This window comes from Xenopus laevis, chromosome 4S, assembly GCF_017654675.1.
Source record: "Xenopus laevis strain J_2021 chromosome 4S, Xenopus_laevis_v10.1, whole genome shotgun sequence".
Classification (NCBI taxonomy): Eukaryota; Metazoa; Chordata; class Amphibia; order Anura; family Pipidae; genus Xenopus; species Xenopus laevis.
In genome coordinates this window covers 106907744-106926078 of record NC_054378.1, presented here as the reverse complement: position 1 = coordinate 106926078, position 18335 = coordinate 106907744, and the positions used below count along the sequence as shown (strand labels likewise).

The following is an 18335-nucleotide window of genomic DNA, read 5'->3' as shown; positions in this document are numbered from 1 at the left end:
TGAAAGGCATCTGTGAGTGGGTAGCTAAATAGAAGATGAGAGAAAAAACATGGAGGAGGAAAAGAAGCTTTAGGTGTGAGATGGAGGATCTGAGTTGGAAGGGTGTGAATGGGGAAAGATGGAAAGGAAGGTGCCCAATGATTTGTGATGTCCCTTTAGGTAAAGAAGGGTGTGGGGAATAAAAGAGAATGAGTCAATAGAGCTTAGGAAGCTACAAAGCAGGTGGCATAGACATGGTTTAGTAGAGAGTCTAGCAGGCAAATTGAGCTGCCTTACATATAGAAGACACAGCCATGTAAGGGTAACCAGTAGCAGAGGCATTCAGGGGACAATCCACTGAAAGTGAGGAAAGCAGTTCATGCCTGTAAATGATTTATATTTAAGGAAGCAAGAATCAATATGGACATTGGTGGGAAGAGGTAGATGGTTAGTAACTATGATAACAGATGCCTCTAAGCTGATGGAGAAGTGCAGTGAAAATAACTAGTTAGGGTGCAAGGCAAAATTGCCAGTATTACGATGACATAAGCATCTGGGAGGAATATGGCCTAGCACGTATGGAAAGAGAATGATCAAGTGACAAAAAGGGTAAGTAGGAGGAGCATTATCAGGTGAAAGAGGGTAAAGGGGGTTGAAGAGTGTGAAGGGAGGCAGTGAACAGTGAAATGTACTGTAAAGGAAGAGCACAGGAGAGAAACATGGGAAAGAATTGTAGTAAAAAGAAACAGAGGAAAATCAGGAGGGAAATATAGACCTTTTTTACTCCTTGATCAAAAAGAGGGTCTGCAATGCAGCTTGTTATCCAAACTTGTATGTATAATTCATAGAGATATATCTATACACATATGCAAATATATATAGCTTTAGCAGTTTAGAATTTAGGATTATCAGAATAGTTAGTGAACATTAAAGGAGGAACGATGCATTGAGGAAAAGGGAGGAGGGTAAAAGAAAGGGAGGAGAGACGAACAAAGGCCCCACACGTCTGACACATTAGCCCTACGTGAGGAGCATCAAGTGACAACGGATCTTCCAGGAGGTGACAAAAGGGATACAGACAGGAGGAGGTGTAAAGGTTCTGTGAGGTGGTAGTAGGCATTACGGGCAAGGTGACGGGTAGGCAGGCAGGTGGAGGATTGTGGGACAGGAAGATCTAGTGCTGGATTATACTTGCCCTTAGTTTTCTTGTTAGAATCTGTGAAAATCCACCAGAGAGCCAGAAAAACAACACAAAGAAAAAGAACACAAAAGAAAAAAGAAGGAGGAACGGGTGGAAAGGAGGAGCCATTACAAACAATATTTTATTCAAGAGCTGATTGAATAAAAATATTGTATCTCATAATCATACTGAAACCAAACAGAATAGAAAATAAATCTTGCCAATAAACACCATGAAACAAAAGCAGCAAGTGTGAGAGAAAGGTCTAGAAAGCAACGGTGAACAAGAACTAGAGGAAAGGAGAGAGAGAGAGTGCAGATGATGAGTAAACCATGACACTGTATGGATGGAAGAAGGAGAGTAAGGTAGAGAAAAATTCAGGGGGACAAAGAAGAGGAACATCTACAAAGAACAGAAGAAGAAGAAGAAGCTTTAAAGAATAAAGAAAGGTGGAAATAAAACTGGGAGTAAGAAAGAGATAAAGAAAAAATAAAGGATAAAAGAAGGAAAGAAACAAAATCGAACAAGAGAGAGAAGATGACAACACAGTGATTGAGAGACAAGAGAAATAACAGACTGGATAGAGAACAAGAGTAGAACAGTGAGGGAAAGAAGATAGAAGATAGCACAAAGCTGAACATGGCAGAAAAGAGATATAGAAGAGAGAAATGTGTGATGTTGTAAAAAGGAAAGAGAGAAAGAAGGAAAGGTCTAGAATTCTATAACAACCAATGAGATATTTGCTTGTAAACAGCAGATCAGTAAATGCTTACTGATTGGTTGGTTGCTCTGGAATACTAAAACAACAGAAAGTAAGATGGGTGCTTGCATGATAGTATGATGGGTGCTTCCATGAGTGTGTGATGGGTGCTTGCAAGACAGTTTGAGATAGATGTTTGTAAGAGTAAGAGTGGTGGGTGACTTAACTTGTGTATGTGTAGCAAATGAGAGTATAGGGCTCATTTAAGACATGAATGTGCAAACCCTGCAGTACTATACTTGTGAGGTATGGACTTGGCCAGAACCAATGCTTCCCCTTTTCGTCCCTCTAACTTGCATGTCATTTAAACACACAAGTTAGTGAGCACAGGCTTGGGCCAAAATACTTAAAGCCTGTACAGTAAAGGATAGAATTGCACCAGCTTTTTAATACTGTGCAAAATGTGGGACAACTGTTGTGTACATGAGAACCAAGGTGTTTAATTTTAGCACTCTTGCATTTGTGCCAGGGGCACAGAAATAAGTAAAAGATCCCTTATGAGTGTGAGTGACAGGGTTAAGTGCCTCTGTGCGAAGAAGCAGTTGTATAACTTTAGTCTTCTAGGCCCCCTGCAAATCATTTTTGGAGCCCCCTCCACATCACGTTCTATGGCCCCCTTTCTGGGGGTGCCAGGATGGATGTGGGTCATTTCTGGACTCACCCTGTGGTTGTAGGGTCTGCTGATTTATGGTGTGTGCAAGAGAGAAACACTGGGTGTCTGAGAGGAGACTGTCAGCAATATAATGAGTGCAAGTAGAACCCGATATGACGGGCATCAGAAAGTGACAGAAGAGACTGACACCTGAGAGAAAGAAAGCGTGAGAGAGAGCAAGAAGAAAGAGACAGAAGCAGCATCTGATCCAGAGATTAATCTGAATGAATTAAATAAAAGACACTTATTATGATTCAGATGAAAGGAGAATTTTCATGCAAACCTCCAGGCAGAGAGTCTCTGCAGGGCTCAGCATGCAGCTCCAACTCGTACTCTTGCCTTGCCTTCCCCCAACATTGTCACATCTGGGGGGAGCGGCTGGGGGCAGAAGGGAGCAGGGAAGGTACATTGTTGGGACAAACAAAAGGGAAACTTACACTGCACCTGAAGAATCTGATCAATCAGATTTGCACGGAGGTAATAGGAGCTGTACGGAGGTAACACCAGACCCAAGCTGCAGCCAGAAAAGAGAAAGCCAAAGGGGAGAGAAAAGAAGGAATAAGCAAATGGAAAGACAGAAATATGCACAGCATGAAAATGAAGACATGGGAGGGTAAAGGAACCAAAGGAGAAAAACAAGGGAACAACGAGAAAGAGCAGTTAAATGGTAATTGAAAAAAACAGAGAAACAAGGGCATTAAAGGAGAAATTGAAAGAAGATAATATTACTAAAGGTTCATTCTCAGGAGGCCATATACATGTAAATGCATGGAACGACATACATTTTGCCATAGCTACATTTATTTCTACACAGATGGGGGAATGTAATATGTTAGCACAAAAAATGTTGCAAACACCTTTGCGAATGTTAACAACCATGTTTGAGCCATTTTTGACTGATTAAAGACCTCAAAGACTTCCTCTCAAAGTTTGCACCAAATTGCTTTTGTGAACGTTTGCAGTGTATGTAATAACATTTCGCAAACCATTTTTTGCACCAAAATATTTAACGAATAGAGCAGGTGTTAAAAGTTAGCAATGCGCAATTAAGATTCACAATGCAATAAAAGCCTAATGAAGAATATTACATTGCGACAGGTGAATTTTTGTTCGCAAAGCTTTGCTCTTCGTGAATTTTATTACATTTCCCCCAGAGGCTCTATCTGCAGTGCTAAATGCAAAAACTAATGCAAAAACTCACTGAAATGTCATACAGGGCCCCTTCTGAATACTGAGCCTATGTCATATAATATATGGTCAAGTGACCAGACAAGAAGAATTTGCAAAAAATCAGGGATAATATAATTTATCTATCCACAAGATGGCAGTGGCAGACCGATACCCTACCAGAACAAAGCATTCTGGGAATGCAGCTCCAAAAGCCTGAAATGTGCAAACTGAAGAAAAACAGCTTTGTTTTTCTCAGTTATTCTTTAGACCACAGAAACGTCAGTTTCATAAGGTATCGACTGTCATTTTCGCTGGGCTTCAGTGATTGGTCCCAATTGTTAAGCCTTGGGAAAAAAGCGATGAGCCAAATGGAACTCCACAAAAGAGCACTTTTGGCAATTATCATGAAAAGTTTGCTACTCATCTACTAATGCATAGCAGCCAATTAGCAGGTAAAATTGCTATGAGATACCAAACAGGTATCAGGACAGGTCAGCTGATCAGATTGGAGACATTTTGGGTAGGACTCCATGAGCGTTAGGACTCCACGCATGCGACTTGTCGTAAGTAATAGAATTGTCGCATGGTGTTGCAGCGTTGATCCAACGCAACACGACTGTCGGATGCAGACACAGCGTGTAGCTTGGAGACATTTTGGGTAGGACTCCACGCATGCGACTTGTCGTAAGTGATAGAATTGTTGCAGCGTTGATCCAACGCAACACGACTGTCGGATGCAGACACAGCGTGCAGCATCTGCATCCAACAGTCGTGTAGCGTCGAATCAACGCTGCGACACCATGCGACAATTCTATTACTTACCTTATTTTTGTCGCATGTGTTTTGTTTTTTCCATTTCCTGAAATAAAGCTGCTATGAGATACCAAACAGGTATCAGTACAGGTCAGCTGATCAGATTGGAGACATTTTGGGTAGGACTCCATGAGCGTTAGGAACCCACGCATGCGACTTGTCGTAAGTAATAGAATTGTCGCATGGCGTTGCAGCGTTGATCCGACGCAACACGACTGTCAGATGCAGACACAGCGTGCAGCATCTGCATCCGACAATCGTGCCGCCTCAAATCAACGCTGCGACACCATGTGACAATTCTATTACTTACCTTATTTTTGTTGCATGCATTTTGTTTTTTCCATTTCCTGAAATAAAGTCCACTATACTGTACATAATATAGTAATTGTGTATCATAATGTTGACAGGATGTATATCTGCATTTTAGAGCAGGGTGGGCCAAATGTGTGCCAGTGTGCTCTAGGGCTCCACATAACACCATAATCACGTGAACATGGATAAGGACTTTATGAAACATGAGCATAACCCCAAATTCCTTCCCTTCTCACCTGTAGTTTGTGCTGTGTATGGGAGCCCACGTATACGTTCTTTCGGCTTCATCAATGTATCTCTGTAAGGGCAAATACATTCATTGGGTATGATGCAGGAATCACACGGAACACCATTTTTGTTGAGTTCGGTCTTACCTCATCCAGCGACTTCACCAATGTGCGGATAGTTTTTTGACCCTCCAAACCATCTATCATTTTTCTGCGAATCTGAGATGGAAAAGTATATAGAAAGGGTGACACATACAACCAGGAAAACAAGGATTTGACCAGATAGAGAAAGCTCAGGGAAAAGGTGGAGGCAATAGGGTAATAATCAGGGAAGGCCGTGTCAAACATCAGAAGTGGTGCAGAATTAAATACTGGTGAAAGAAAAAGAACAATTTCAGGAAACAAAAAGTGATCAAGTTGAGAAGTTGAAGGAAGAATAGAAGAAGAATGTAGGAACATTTGTGGGAGGTTTGTAATTAGAACATCACAACATTGAACTCATTCATTCACCTCTTCCTTATTCTCATCTTCCAGCTCAGCATCCAGGAAATCCAGAGTCACTGGTTCCTGAAAGTTAATGATCTAAAAGAAGCAGAGAGACATTATAGGCATTTAGAAATTGGACATGAAAACATGACAGCTTGCTATAGGAACAAGAGGGTATAGGATGACGTTTGGAGACTAAAAAGTAATAGGAAAGGAGCTTGGCAGGGCTGACTGAGGGACCAAAAGGGGGTGTAAAATTTTGCAGTCAACAAAGACAGACGCTAGAATTCTGGGAACAATGTCGCACATCAATATTTGGCACATTCCCAAGTATTAGGGAGCCTTGGGATGAGGGAAAGAACTTGAGACGTACCTGTGGCTTTAGGTTGGGATGCAGCAGAACATATCCATTCAGGTCAATGGCAAACATGTAACCATTGGCTCCCAACTGTAGGAGAAAAGGTGAAAAACAATATGACTAGTGTAATACCTGCAACCCTGCATTATGGGCTCCACACAAAAATAACACCCTACAACAAACAGCCCATTCAATGCAAATGCAGAAGCAGGAAGTTAACACTTTATAGGGCGCCCCAGCTTGCACAGCAGACTTACACTGTATCGAGGCATCAACTTGCGGATGTCATCCAAGGCAACATCAATGCCCATCACCCCTAGAATCAACTGGTTCTGCCAGACAGAGAGAAGAAGGGTTAAGAGCCAGAGACCCAGGATAGAGTCAAGGAAACAAAAGGAGGGATTTCTTACAGTTCATCCTGTTTGCTTATTACAATAGGTCCCTATACGCAAGTGTCAAGGGTGAACTTCAGCATGGAAGCTGTTACACTGTTTCCAATGTCAGAATAATAGTTTATAGACTTCAGTAAATCAGCCCCCTAGTAGTTGTAACAGTTTGCACTCATCCTCCAAAGAAACATATTTTAATTACCTGTGTATTTGGCCAGCTTATGTCCACATACTTTATTTTACTAGTCAGTTTAAGGTAAACAAATAGAAGATAGCCCTTTCTTATAAATGGTGTATGTCTATCAGGTTAAATACAGATGGAGCAGAATGGAGTGTCAGTGCTGAATGCAGTTGAGCCATTATTTCACTTGCTGATCTTCCAAAAATGGGCTCTATCTTTACAACACACATTTACCCAATGATCGAAAAAAGTGCCCAGTCTAAAGCTGGCCATACACGGAGAGATCCGCTCGTTTGGCGATGTCGCCAAACAAGCGTATCTCTCCCCGATATGCCCACCTTGAGGTGGACAATATCGGGCTGATCTGATTGTGGGCCCTAGGGCCCAACGATCGGATCCTAACGAATGGGAACAGGCGGTCGGATCGCGGGACCGCATCAACGAACAGATGCGGCCGCTATCCAATCGAGATCTGTCAGACTTTCGGCCAGATCTCGATCGGGGAAGCCCCTCAGGGGGCCGAATACACGGGCCAATAAGCTGCCGACTCGGTCTGTTGGCAGCTTTTATCGGCCCGTGTATGGCCACCTTAAGACTGGGGCATATTTCCCTGAATATTATGCTGTGAATTTATGAGCCAGTATCTCACCTTCCCAGCACTCCCTGTGTCCTCTGTCAGGTTAAATACAGGCAGAGTTCCAGTCACCACCAATCCAAGACCCTAGGAGACAAAAAAAAAAATAAGTTAGAGAAGTAAAAGCACATGTTCTAGTTTCAACAGTGCAGTTATCCACAGCATGATAAGAGGATGCAGTGGGTGATGTCAACATTTTGCAGATCTCTTGTACTTGTACCCATCCACTCTAAAGGTGGCCATACACGGGCCGATAAAAGCTGCCGACAGACCGAGTCGGCAGCTTATTGGCCCGTGTATGGGGCCCCCGACGGGCTTCCCCGATCGAGATCTGGCCGAAAGTCGGCCAGATCTCGATCGGATGGGGTTAAAAATCCCGTCGGATCGCGGCCGCATCTGTTCGTTGATGCGGTCCAGCGATCCGACCGCCCGTTTGCGAACGTGAAGGATCCGATCGTTGGGCCCAAGGTGGGCATATCGGAGGGAGATCCGCTCGTTTGGCGACATCGCCAAACGAGCGGATCTATCCGTGTATGGCCACCTTTAGATAAAGCCTAGAATGTGCAAGCTGAAAGTGTATTTTAAATATGCTGAACAACAACGAAAGTATCAGCCAGCTTACCGTGTGCTGCAATTAAAAGTCATTTTGTGCCTGAGGGGTGTGTTAATTGACCTCATGTTTGCTTATTGAACTGAACCTATTAAACTGACTGCTACGTGGAAGGTGGAACAAGACTGTAGCAGATGCATTCAAAAGGCAGAACCCCTGCCCTTTTAGTTTTATTTATTACACCAGCGAGAACTTGGATACTCTCTGCCCCACTGCAAGTGCCCGTACAAGGATCACTGTGTAGGCCTGACCAAGTACTGTATATCATTAAGTAAATTCTTGGAAAACATTGAGGGGTGTCTCCATCCACTGACTTTCCATGCCCACTGTGTGTGTTATCCTATGTGTTCTAATTATGGAGGGCTTCTAAACGGCAGCACAGCTGGAGCCAAAGCAAAGGATCTTAACTGTGGCTCTAAGCAAAGCCTAAAAGGAGCCCTGACACCAATAATGGGAAAGACAAAAATTGAAGTTCAAGTTTCTAGATTAAAATATAAGTTTGTACCACAGGGTAGTCTTGCTTCCCAGGGCCAACTAAAATTGCTGTAGCTTGGGAGCATTGTGAAGAACCACAGAAGAAGCTCTGCAGCCACAACAGTACATAGGTTACATTAAAATAATCTGATATCTTGTTATACAGTGTGACATTGACATAAAATATGGAAAAGTCAATAAGGATACTGGGACTCACCAGCGCATCCTGATACACATTAGTCCACTGAACCTGTTTAGCCACATTTCCAGCCAATACCATGGGGCGCCCAAGGACATCCAGGTACTCCTGATAAACACAGCCATGAGGAAAACCATTAACTGATTAAAAGCTAAAATAGTACCCCCACCCCATGACAGCTACAGAAAAAATTCCATGCAGAAACCCAAAACACAAACCCCAAAGAAATACTAATCCCTTGTAACAGACCACTTGAATAATCCCATTAACCAACATGACAGCTCAGTGTGAGAAACAAATCCCAAACAAAGTCCAAACAAATCCCAACAGCTCATCCTACCTGAGTGTTAATCCTGATCGCTCCAATAGACGGGATCTCAAAATAGTAACCTGAATAAAAGCACAGGTCGTGGTCATTAAAACAGAAGAAAGCAAGTACAAGTCACTGAGTGCATGCCGACAACATACATGCATTAAAAGATATCCCTTGCATGCTAGTAAGCTAATATTATGGCCGACCATACACATTTAGGCATTATTAATCCACTTAAAAGGTCGATTCATAACTCTTATTTCAGACACATAACTCTACACAATTGCACCCATGCACTACTCTCCCAGAATTCATCAGAGTGATAATTGTGACCACTGTTGCAAATCTAAAGCATTTCCACCCAATTCAATTTTAACTTTAAATCACTGGTGACATGGCCACCATTCTAGCCCTTACCCTTATTTGCACAGGCCATCCACTGGAGAGGAGTCACATCATAATTGTGCTGCCCAACAGAGAAAGTAAATACCCGCACCTGAAAAAAAAATATCAGCAGTCTGGCACAATTCCTCTTATTCATTTACATTAACCCAAATCCTCTTTATCACAGTCAGGGTTGGACACCCCCTGGCCTGCTAGATGTTATTCAGCACCCCACAGACTGCAGGTGCTCATGCCTGTGTTTAAAGCTATTTCATCTGTTAAAAGGAAAAAATCCCTACTGTTCCATTTTCTGTTTCACTAGTTAGAAGCACATTTATCAATGTTTTTTGAATTAACTCCCATAAATTCGAAATTCGACTAGTCTACATTTATTGATAAAATGAAGTGGCGGAACTACCGGGGGAGCAGGGGGTGCGAGCGGGCCAGGGCCCGCACCCCCTCAGGGCCCCCCGGCAGTCCGTGCGCCACATACAAATGCGGCCGTACGGGGCCCGCCTGCGCGTCACGCACCAGGGCCCGCCCCCCTCTAGGATCGCTATTGAAAATGAAAATATTCCAAGTTGTACGAATTTAGAATTCGAATTCGATCAAACTCGATTCGAGTTTCTTCTCTGAAAAAACTCTAATGCCAGGAAGGCTGCAAACCATTCACAATTGATCCCTGGACCTCTGCCATTGACAGTAATTCGGCAGGTTTTAGGAGGCGAATAGTCTAATTCAAGTTCTTAAAGGGCCAGAGTATGATAAATCTTGAAAATCGAATCTGAATTTTTTTTTAGAAAACTCAAATCTAATTTGAATAACTCCCTAGTCGAATTTGACTGTTTTGACCATACAAAAATTCGAAAATTCGAATTTTCAATTCGACCCTTGATAAATCTGCCCCTTATTGTCATGTTATGAGTTTGGTTGTTTATGGCTTGTATTAATCAGAAAAGGCCACAGGAGATGGTACAGGTACCAAGGTAACCTGTAAAATTGAGACTTTGTGCCAGTTATGCACTGAGAATATATAACAGGCTTTGCTAGTTAAAGGACTATGTAGCCCACTACTTGTTTCTGCTGGTGCTTCTTCCTTTTCCTCCAATCATATTAGACATCTAGGGGGGAATTCACAAAAGAAGTAACCCAGAAGTGGCGGTCAACAAATTTGGAAAATGTCGAACGAACGGCAAATTCACAAGGGCAGATGTTACCGTCTCTGAATGTCTCGTAAGTCCAACAATTTTCTAAAATGTCGTATATCTTTTCGTCGGACAGACGACATTTTACCGAGCCTTTTCAAAAAACAATTTGACCGACATTTTCATTTTGGAGAGCCTTATGTGTTGGAAAAATTGTCGGCAAAACAAATGAGTTTACGAGAAATTCATAAAAATGTCAGGAAAAGTGGCACAGAAAAAAAACCCACTCCCACTTTTAATGTCACTATTTCAAAAGTGACTTACACGTCGGAAAATTAGCGGGTAAAGGCTCTGTGAATTTGTCGGCTGTTACTACAACACTTAAAAGGCATTTTTTCGTTCCCGACACTTTTGTGACTTCCCCTCTAATGAGAGTATCTAGTTTCTCAATGTCAGTGGCTCACACATATCCAAGTTAAGGAGACATTACCACATGTTTACTCACGGTTTTGTTTGGCCAGTTGTATCTCTCAAACACATCTTGCACGCGATCCTCCCCCCCGTCTGTGAACATCATGATCATCTTGTTGCAATTGGCACGGGTGATGCTGGTCTGGAATAGAGAGAAACCACACAGTGACACATGTGCTACTTGAAAGAAGTCTATTTGACTTTAAATGCAGTGACAAAGCAGACCCTGCGACTGGTGGGGTCCCAGAAGGGACCTGGCACCCCTACTGGTTTCAATCATGTCAGATCCATTTGCTGGTGGGTCAAGTCATGTCACTGGTCAGCTATTACTGCCCTTTTCCAATTTCTAGGAATTCTCTGTTCATTTATGAGAAGCTGTAACTATTCCATGTTACTCACATTCTGCAGCTGGCTGAAAGCATACTCAAATCCAGCTTTGTAGTCAGTTGTTCCTCTGGCCACCATGTCTTGCACAGCATCCTTTATCACTTTTTTATTTCTCACATTGGCTTGGACCAACTGCTTGAAGCAGGAGACCGGTTCTGCTTTCTCATGAAACTAAGGATTGGAAGACATTAATATTGGGCTGCTATTTCAACCAAGAAAGAAATTGTTTCATGAATGGGTAGAAATGGACATAGGAATCACGGAGCTGGGGAGCTTTAAACTAAAATAATGATGAGGCCGTACCGAGGCGACAGTCACGTAGTCATCATCAGACAAAGTATCCAGCATCTCCATGACAGATGTCTTCATAAGCTTCAGGGTAAGGCCACTTACACTGCCACTGCTGCAAGAAACAATGAGGGATATATTGAGTAACCCTGTGTAGCTACAGGCAGTGCCGTCTGTATACTGTATGTGCATTTACAAAGGCTACAACTTAATTAAGTAAAAGGATCCAAAAGCTGTGGGAGCTGAAAGAAAAGAGGGGAAATGCAATGTGAGAGTAATGTCTATACTTACAATACTGCAACAGGAAAGCCAAACATTCAGCTCTGCAGATAATATTGAACTACAGATCCAGAGATGCTGAAAGTTATAGTACTTTCATAGCTGCAGGTTGGATATCTATTTCACACAATTTAAGATTAACCTCTAAGGATAACAGTAGTTGTAATTTATTACAGGAGGGCCAATAGTTTGCAGCACTCTATAAAATGTAGAATAAGGCTGGCACACAGTATAAGTGCAGAGACAGTACAGCACGGTGGCCGGATTGCTATGAAAAGTGTTGTTCAAATAACAGCAAGGGAGCCTCAGGTACGTGACTCCCATATGACATAAATTGTTGGCCTATGTCCCCTTTATCAGATGGGTGCTCCATGCTTACACATCAACGATGATCACCATATCCTTTGGCGAGGAGGCTCCCTGTATGTACCTGCAAGACACAAACATGCAAATATCAGCCGCATAATATTGCACTTAGTTCATCAAGGAGCAGGTAATAAATCCTCTTTAATATTAAGGAGTAGTGTATTATGATGTGACACTTGCAGAAGTTCAGAATGCATAGCATCAGTGTTTCTATGATGGGAGGCTATTCTGGCTTGTGAGGCTTGCAGCCAATCAGGTACTGCCCAGGTGGATTCCTGACGTCTGAAGTGCTAGCCAAAAATGATCTTTTGAACTGTATTTCAGTTGTTCTGATTGCAGCTATATTTGCAGCTATATTTTATATGTAAAATATATATATATAAAAATATATATATAATAGTTTTTGCATATACCAACAACCTCCTCAGTGAAGACACAAATGTGGATAAGGCCTGGATATAACTATGATATGCTGGTGGGCCTTAGATTTTAAATTTGAACTCCTAAAGAGATACTAAAGATATAGAATACTCAATTTTGGTATCTTTAATGCAGCAGGATCGAATGTTTTTCCTATTCTTTATGGGAGCAAGCATCAATCCGCTGACAGTTGGGTCTGCATATTCCTACAGCTCCAGAAATACAGCGTAAGTATAAAAGTATTCTGCCTGTGGGTTTGTGCCTTTGTATAGTCATGACATTCCATAGTGACAGGGTTTATTATTCCCTACGCATACACATTTTTTATATAGCAATACATTGTAAATTTAGAAATATTTGTCCATAAAAACACACACACACTCAGACATATATACGATATACCCTATAGAGGGCTGGCACATTTTGCATGTTATTAGTGATTCTTTAGTCACTAGGGGATAAGGGTAATGTGCCACTCAATTGCATACTTTGCAAGCAGCAGCCATTTCTACTAATCCTTTTCTCTTGTTCCTAAGTAAATGGAAGTACGGGGCCCGGCAGAGTGCTGCAATTACATCAGTATTTAGACAGCATGGGGAATTACCTTTCACAGAGCAGATTTCCTGAGTGCTACTTTATAAAAGGCAAAATATCAGAACTAATTATTTTTAACGCATGTTTAGCCGCCCTGTCACCATTCTTTATAATGTGCGCCGCTGTAATGATCAGTTTTTATTTAGGCTTTCTTTTTATCGAGACGCCATTCCTTTCCTCGTGGATCCTAAAAAGACATGCAGAGCAGGGGGGTGCCCTGATTACCCTTGGTACAAACCATTAACATGCCAGAGGCTGGCAGGATAATTTTACTTAATGTGCTTTGTTAAGCAAAGATGAAAAAAAAAATATTAATTCAAAGGAGAACCAAAGCTTTGGGAGATTTATAGGTGTTATTGTAAATATAGATTTGTTTCACAGCGTGCAATTTAAGTATTTAGCCAAGATCCACCATGCAAATTCTTGCACTGAAACCTTGATAGAGATCAGTTATAATGGGCCACGATGTTCAGCAGTGTTGTACATAAGGCTTCCTAAGAACAATCAACATACAGGTACAAATTATAGATGCAGTACTGGATAGTATGAAATAGTGAGGGCAGAGCAAGGTGGTGCCTGTGCTAATTATGGCATTCCTAGCCACCGTACTGTATGAAAGGGGACACATTGTATAAAAAACAAGAATGTGCCATTGCATTACACTCCTCTGAATATGTACAAAAGACAGGAACAGAGTGGGTCAACAGGGAGCTCAAATAAAGGGGTAATCATAATTTTTACCCCAGACTGAAACCAGCACCATATATCACTTATTATTGGCTACAAGGTGATTTTGAGTTATGCTATATGTTCTCTATAAAAAAAAAAAAAACGTTGAGTCCATAAAACTACACTATGGCGCATATTTATCAAAAATTGAATTTGAGAGTTGTATGAGGGTTTTTATACCTTGGATAAACTCGAATTTTGAATGTTTGGGTGTTTATGAAAAACTCTAAATGTCAAAAACTCAAATGAAAAACGAAGCAGAAAAACTCTTGATGGAGTTCATGTCCCAAAAAAACTCAAATCAATCGAATGTATGTTCCGAAAAATCGTATTGATCAAGTTTTCAAATTAAAACCCTAACCATAAACTTGGTACCCTGAGGAAGTGCTTGGTATAGCGGCACGAAACGCGTAGGATTTGTCTACACACCCACTGCATGTAAAGCACTGTATGATGTAATAAAGCCGCACTGAAACTACACAAGGCGTCCCTTGACATGATTTGGTCAGCGCTCAGTACGTGAGTAAATTGTCTTTTCTGATCCAAGCTTCGGGCGAGTTGCCGAAATCTCGCGAGAGCTTGCGACCAACAACGAGACGCTGTGCCGGAGTGGGCTCCGCCATCGGCGCCACGGACTACCGAGACATAAACTTGACCTTTGCATAGAACAGATCCCATAGACTTCAACATGACCTTGCCAGCTTTTAAATGGCACATTTTTACATTTGAATTTTCAAGTCTTTTTGCTTAATAAATACATAGCAGAATTTTTGATAAATCTGCCCCCTATATGGGGTGCTCTTCCTCTTTGTGTTCTTAAACCCAATAACACTACTTTTTCCCAATCAGTAGCTAACTTCCCAAGAGGGGGTGCAGTGGGCGGGGGGCAGCATAAAGGATAGTTATAGTTATATATACTGTAAATATAAATATATATATTCTCTGTGTATCGGCACTCACCACTCGTATCAGCAAAGGCTGGGTACTTACCAACAAAATTGTATTCCGGTACCAGAAAGCACTCACGGCACAAATATTCATCAAAAATTAAAAAAATCCTCCAACCACATATCTACACATTTTAAACCACAAGGGACCTGATCCTGACGACGGTCCCTTGTGAATCGAAACACTTAGGGGCAGATTTACATAGGGTCGAATATCGAGGCCGGGTTAATTAACCCTCGATATTCGGCTGCCGAATGTAAATCCTTCGATTTCGGATATCGAAGTCGAAGGATTTACCGCAAATAGTTTGATCGAATGATTAAATCCTTCGAATTGTTTGATTCGAAGGATTTTACTTGATTCGAACGATTTTTCTTCGACCAAAAAAACATTAGAAAGCCTATGGGGACCTTCCCCATAGGCTAACATTGCACCTCGGTAGGTTTTAGGTGGCGAAGTAGGGGGTCGAAGTTTTTTTAGAATTTTTAGTTCGAATCGTTCGATTCAAAGTCGTAGTTGAAGGTCGAAGAAGCCAATTCGATGGTCGAAGTAGCCAAAAAAAAAAATCATTCGAAATTCGAAGTATTTTTTATTATATTCCTTCACTCGAGCTAAGTAAATGGGCCCCTTAGATATGTGGTTGGAGGAATAAAGATTTTTTGCCTTTTGTATTAATATTTGTGCCGTGATTGCTTTCTGGTACCGGAATATAAATATATAAGTATTTGTTGCTCTATACATTCTTGTAACTGAATGCCTGGCAGAAAAATGCTGTTATGTTTCTCTAACTTTAATATAAGTTTTATGGGGGGAGGGGGTCTGATGAAATGTTGGACCATATAATGAGGATTGAAACCAACAAGTCTGAAAAGGAATGTATTATACTAACGAGCCTTTCCTAAGGGACTGGTGGGTCAGTGCATTAGAGAAAATCTGATGGAATCTTTGTTTTTTTAACTCATTTTGGAAAATGTCTGCATCTACTTATATGGCACTTTTAGACATGACCCATGCCTTCTGAATACATTTATTACAAATAGTCATCTAATAATACAGATGCATATGCAGTGGTTCCCAGCATCGTAGTGTGTGGGTGAATAAACAATTCATATGCTAGTCTGACAGTCTAAAAGTTTCTATATTCTCTGATAAATCAGAAGTGTGTACATGCTACAAATCCCCAGACCAGGTACTCCACCATCTAAGCCAACTCTGTGTTATTACTTCTACATAGTAGATGAGTTTCTTTCTGTGGACCACATCTTATTTATTGCATGGGGAATAAAAGAGGGTGTGGAGGGTTCAGCTAAGTTTCTGGATGTTCATGAATGCTGGGAGTTGGCAGTTGGCTGAGGGTCAATGTATCAGCTGAAATCAGAACTATAGCAGGTTTAGTTACCAGCAGGGTGTTCTGTCTAACCATAAGCTTCCTCAGACAGAAACAATTTTTTTAAAACAAAATGTTTAATTATTGAACATTTACTGTTAAAACAGCGAGTGACAGCCAGCAAAATTACCCAGAAATGTATCTAACTATACCCAAAATGCACACGTCTTCAGTCATGCACGTAAGGTATACATACACACGTACACACACTGGCTGGAGGTGCTTGCTCTGTTATTCTAGATATTTTCCAGTGGCAATGATGCGTGAAATGAAAATTGGACAGAATTGCTCAGGGCTGGAATATCTGAGAGAGACTGTAAGGAGACGATGGAGGAGAGTGGCAAATAGATACAGGAGAAGGAGACAGCGATAAGAGAGGTTCTAGGCAGAAATAAAATATAGTGATAGAGCAAGTGTATAAAGAGAAGGGATGAGATCTTGTTAGAGAGAGATTGGACACAGGAGAAGATGGGGAAGATGAAATAAACTCATGTGAGTGATGATACAGTAAAAATGGAGAGGAGGATAGAATAAAAATAATACAGTTAAAGGCTACAGTGGAAACGAGATCAGAAAGCCAGAAAATTACAGCCTGCTCTTACCATGGTCTCCTACGGACATCGTACAGGTCTATCTTGCTGGGGGCCCTCCAAGGAGTAGCTGTGAACATACCGTATGGTTAGTGACCCCCAAAGATTTCTTCCCCTTTAAGCATGTATTTTTGCTATGCATTAGCATTACCTGGGTAATAACGGGTGACTCCAGTGGCGCTACCAAAAATTTGCCACAGCAGCGTTGGGTCCTCCAAGCGGTTTTGGATGAAGACGTCTTCTAGGGCATCTGTCCAGTTCAGCTCATTCAGGATGACTGTAGCTGAGGAGACATGGGTCAGCAGGAGGGGAGAGGGATCAGCAGGGAATGTTTAGGGTCAGCTGTTGGATCCAGGAATCAGCAAAGGGGAGCAAGCACAGCTCAGAGAGGGCAATAAGGATCAGCAGAGGAAACAATGGTCAGAAGGGATCAGTAGCATTTAGGAGAAATGGACAGATAGGGATATTTGGAGGTTCACATACTGTAGATAGGTAGGATCCTTACAGATGCAGCAGCCTCTGAGTCAACCTGAGCTAATTGTGCACATATGATTAATTACCCCAACTGACAGCTTGTTAGCTACTGCCGACACACAGCACACTTAGCACTCTCCTGCTTCCCACTCTGATCACTTAGCATAGCATGAAATCCCTTGTTAGCATCCAAGTACAGAGTGGAAGTACAGTCCCGTGAAGTCCCCACATAACCTTAGAACTTGTCCCCAGGGCATCCAGGCTGCCTTGTATTAGAAAAGGATCATGAAATATTACTTAACACATAGTTCTCAGCTGACTTCAGTGCAGCCGTGTTGCATGCACCTTTACATGTGTTTGAATAAGAAGAAAATCAGTTGTTCACCCTCCTACCCTCTGTATGGCTCTGCTAAACTGTTTTTTTCTCATTTAGTCACAGTATATAAATACATATATATGCACCATATATTATTAGGCAAAGGGTCACAACAGTGATATCAAGCCTGACTGATTATATTGTGAGCAAATGGCTGGTTGAGCATGCTGGGACTGTGGTTAACAACAGCTACAGTGCTACAAATGATGCTCTTTCATATTGCCTAAAATAATCTACAGTTTTGCAAGGCCTTTATTTCTTCCCCATAAGTACGTGGATGCAATGGATCCACACATTTTACAATTTGTTCATGCTGCCCCATAGATGACTTCCACTGGCAACCAGGAGGAATATCTCAGAGTACTCAGAGAAAAGAGGGGTTTAACACTCACAGCCTTTGTAGATGTCCGTGGGGATCTGCACTGCTGTGTAATTGTAATTCACCTTCGCCTTAAAATTGGGATCATCTGCAAAGTCAATCTTTAAGGAGTGTGTGGGTTCTCTGGGTTCCTCCTCTCCCTCCAGGTCTTCCTGCAGAACCACATTGAGTCGGAAAAACAGAATGAGAAGTAAAAGGCAGATGAAGGTGGAGAGGAATCAGGCACAATGATACAGATGTGTTCAATTGAGCAGGGCACAAACAGTCTGCTCCACTTTGGATGTAAACATGGATAATGACTAGACTGAAAACAATACCATGTTCCATGCAGAATCCATATTGAAATTCTAAGATGATGCCTAAGGTTTCTTTCCTAAGTGC

The 18335-nt window shown here is 41.8% G+C and overlaps 1 protein-coding gene across 2 annotated transcripts in view; it reads right to left on the bottom strand.

The window, feature by feature from the left end:
* Window positions 1–18335, bottom strand: part of cacna2d2.S (calcium voltage-gated channel auxiliary subunit alpha2delta 2 S homeolog) — a 188472-nt gene that overhangs the window by 19093 nt on the left and 151044 nt on the right. Inside the window, exons 6-23 of one of the 2 annotated variants that reach the window (XM_041561692.1) lie at window positions 17968–18106; window positions 16877–17008; window positions 16738–16795; window positions 12071–12121; window positions 11428–11527; window positions 11137–11295; window positions 10772–10879; window positions 9155–9233; window positions 8765–8814; window positions 8443–8532; window positions 7157–7228; window positions 6195–6269; window positions 5953–6027; window positions 5604–5675; window positions 5241–5312; window positions 5103–5164; window positions 3009–3085; window positions 1175–1195 (exon numbers count right to left, since the gene is read on the bottom strand). In XM_041561692.1, the coding sequence (XP_041417626.1) occupies window positions 1175–1195; window positions 3009–3085; window positions 5103–5164; window positions 5241–5312; window positions 5604–5675; window positions 5953–6027; window positions 6195–6269; window positions 7157–7228; window positions 8443–8532; window positions 8765–8814; window positions 9155–9233; window positions 10772–10879; window positions 11137–11295; window positions 11428–11527; window positions 12071–12121; window positions 16738–16795; window positions 16877–17008; window positions 17968–18106 (1492 nt within the window). The remainder of the gene's footprint in view (window positions 1–1174; window positions 1196–3008; window positions 3086–5102; window positions 5165–5240; window positions 5313–5603; window positions 5676–5952; window positions 6028–6194; window positions 6270–7156; window positions 7229–8442; window positions 8533–8764; window positions 8815–9154; window positions 9234–10771; window positions 10880–11136; window positions 11296–11427; window positions 11528–12070; window positions 12122–16737; window positions 16796–16876; window positions 17009–17967; window positions 18107–18335) is intronic. The other variant, XM_018261321.2, reaches the window with a different exon arrangement.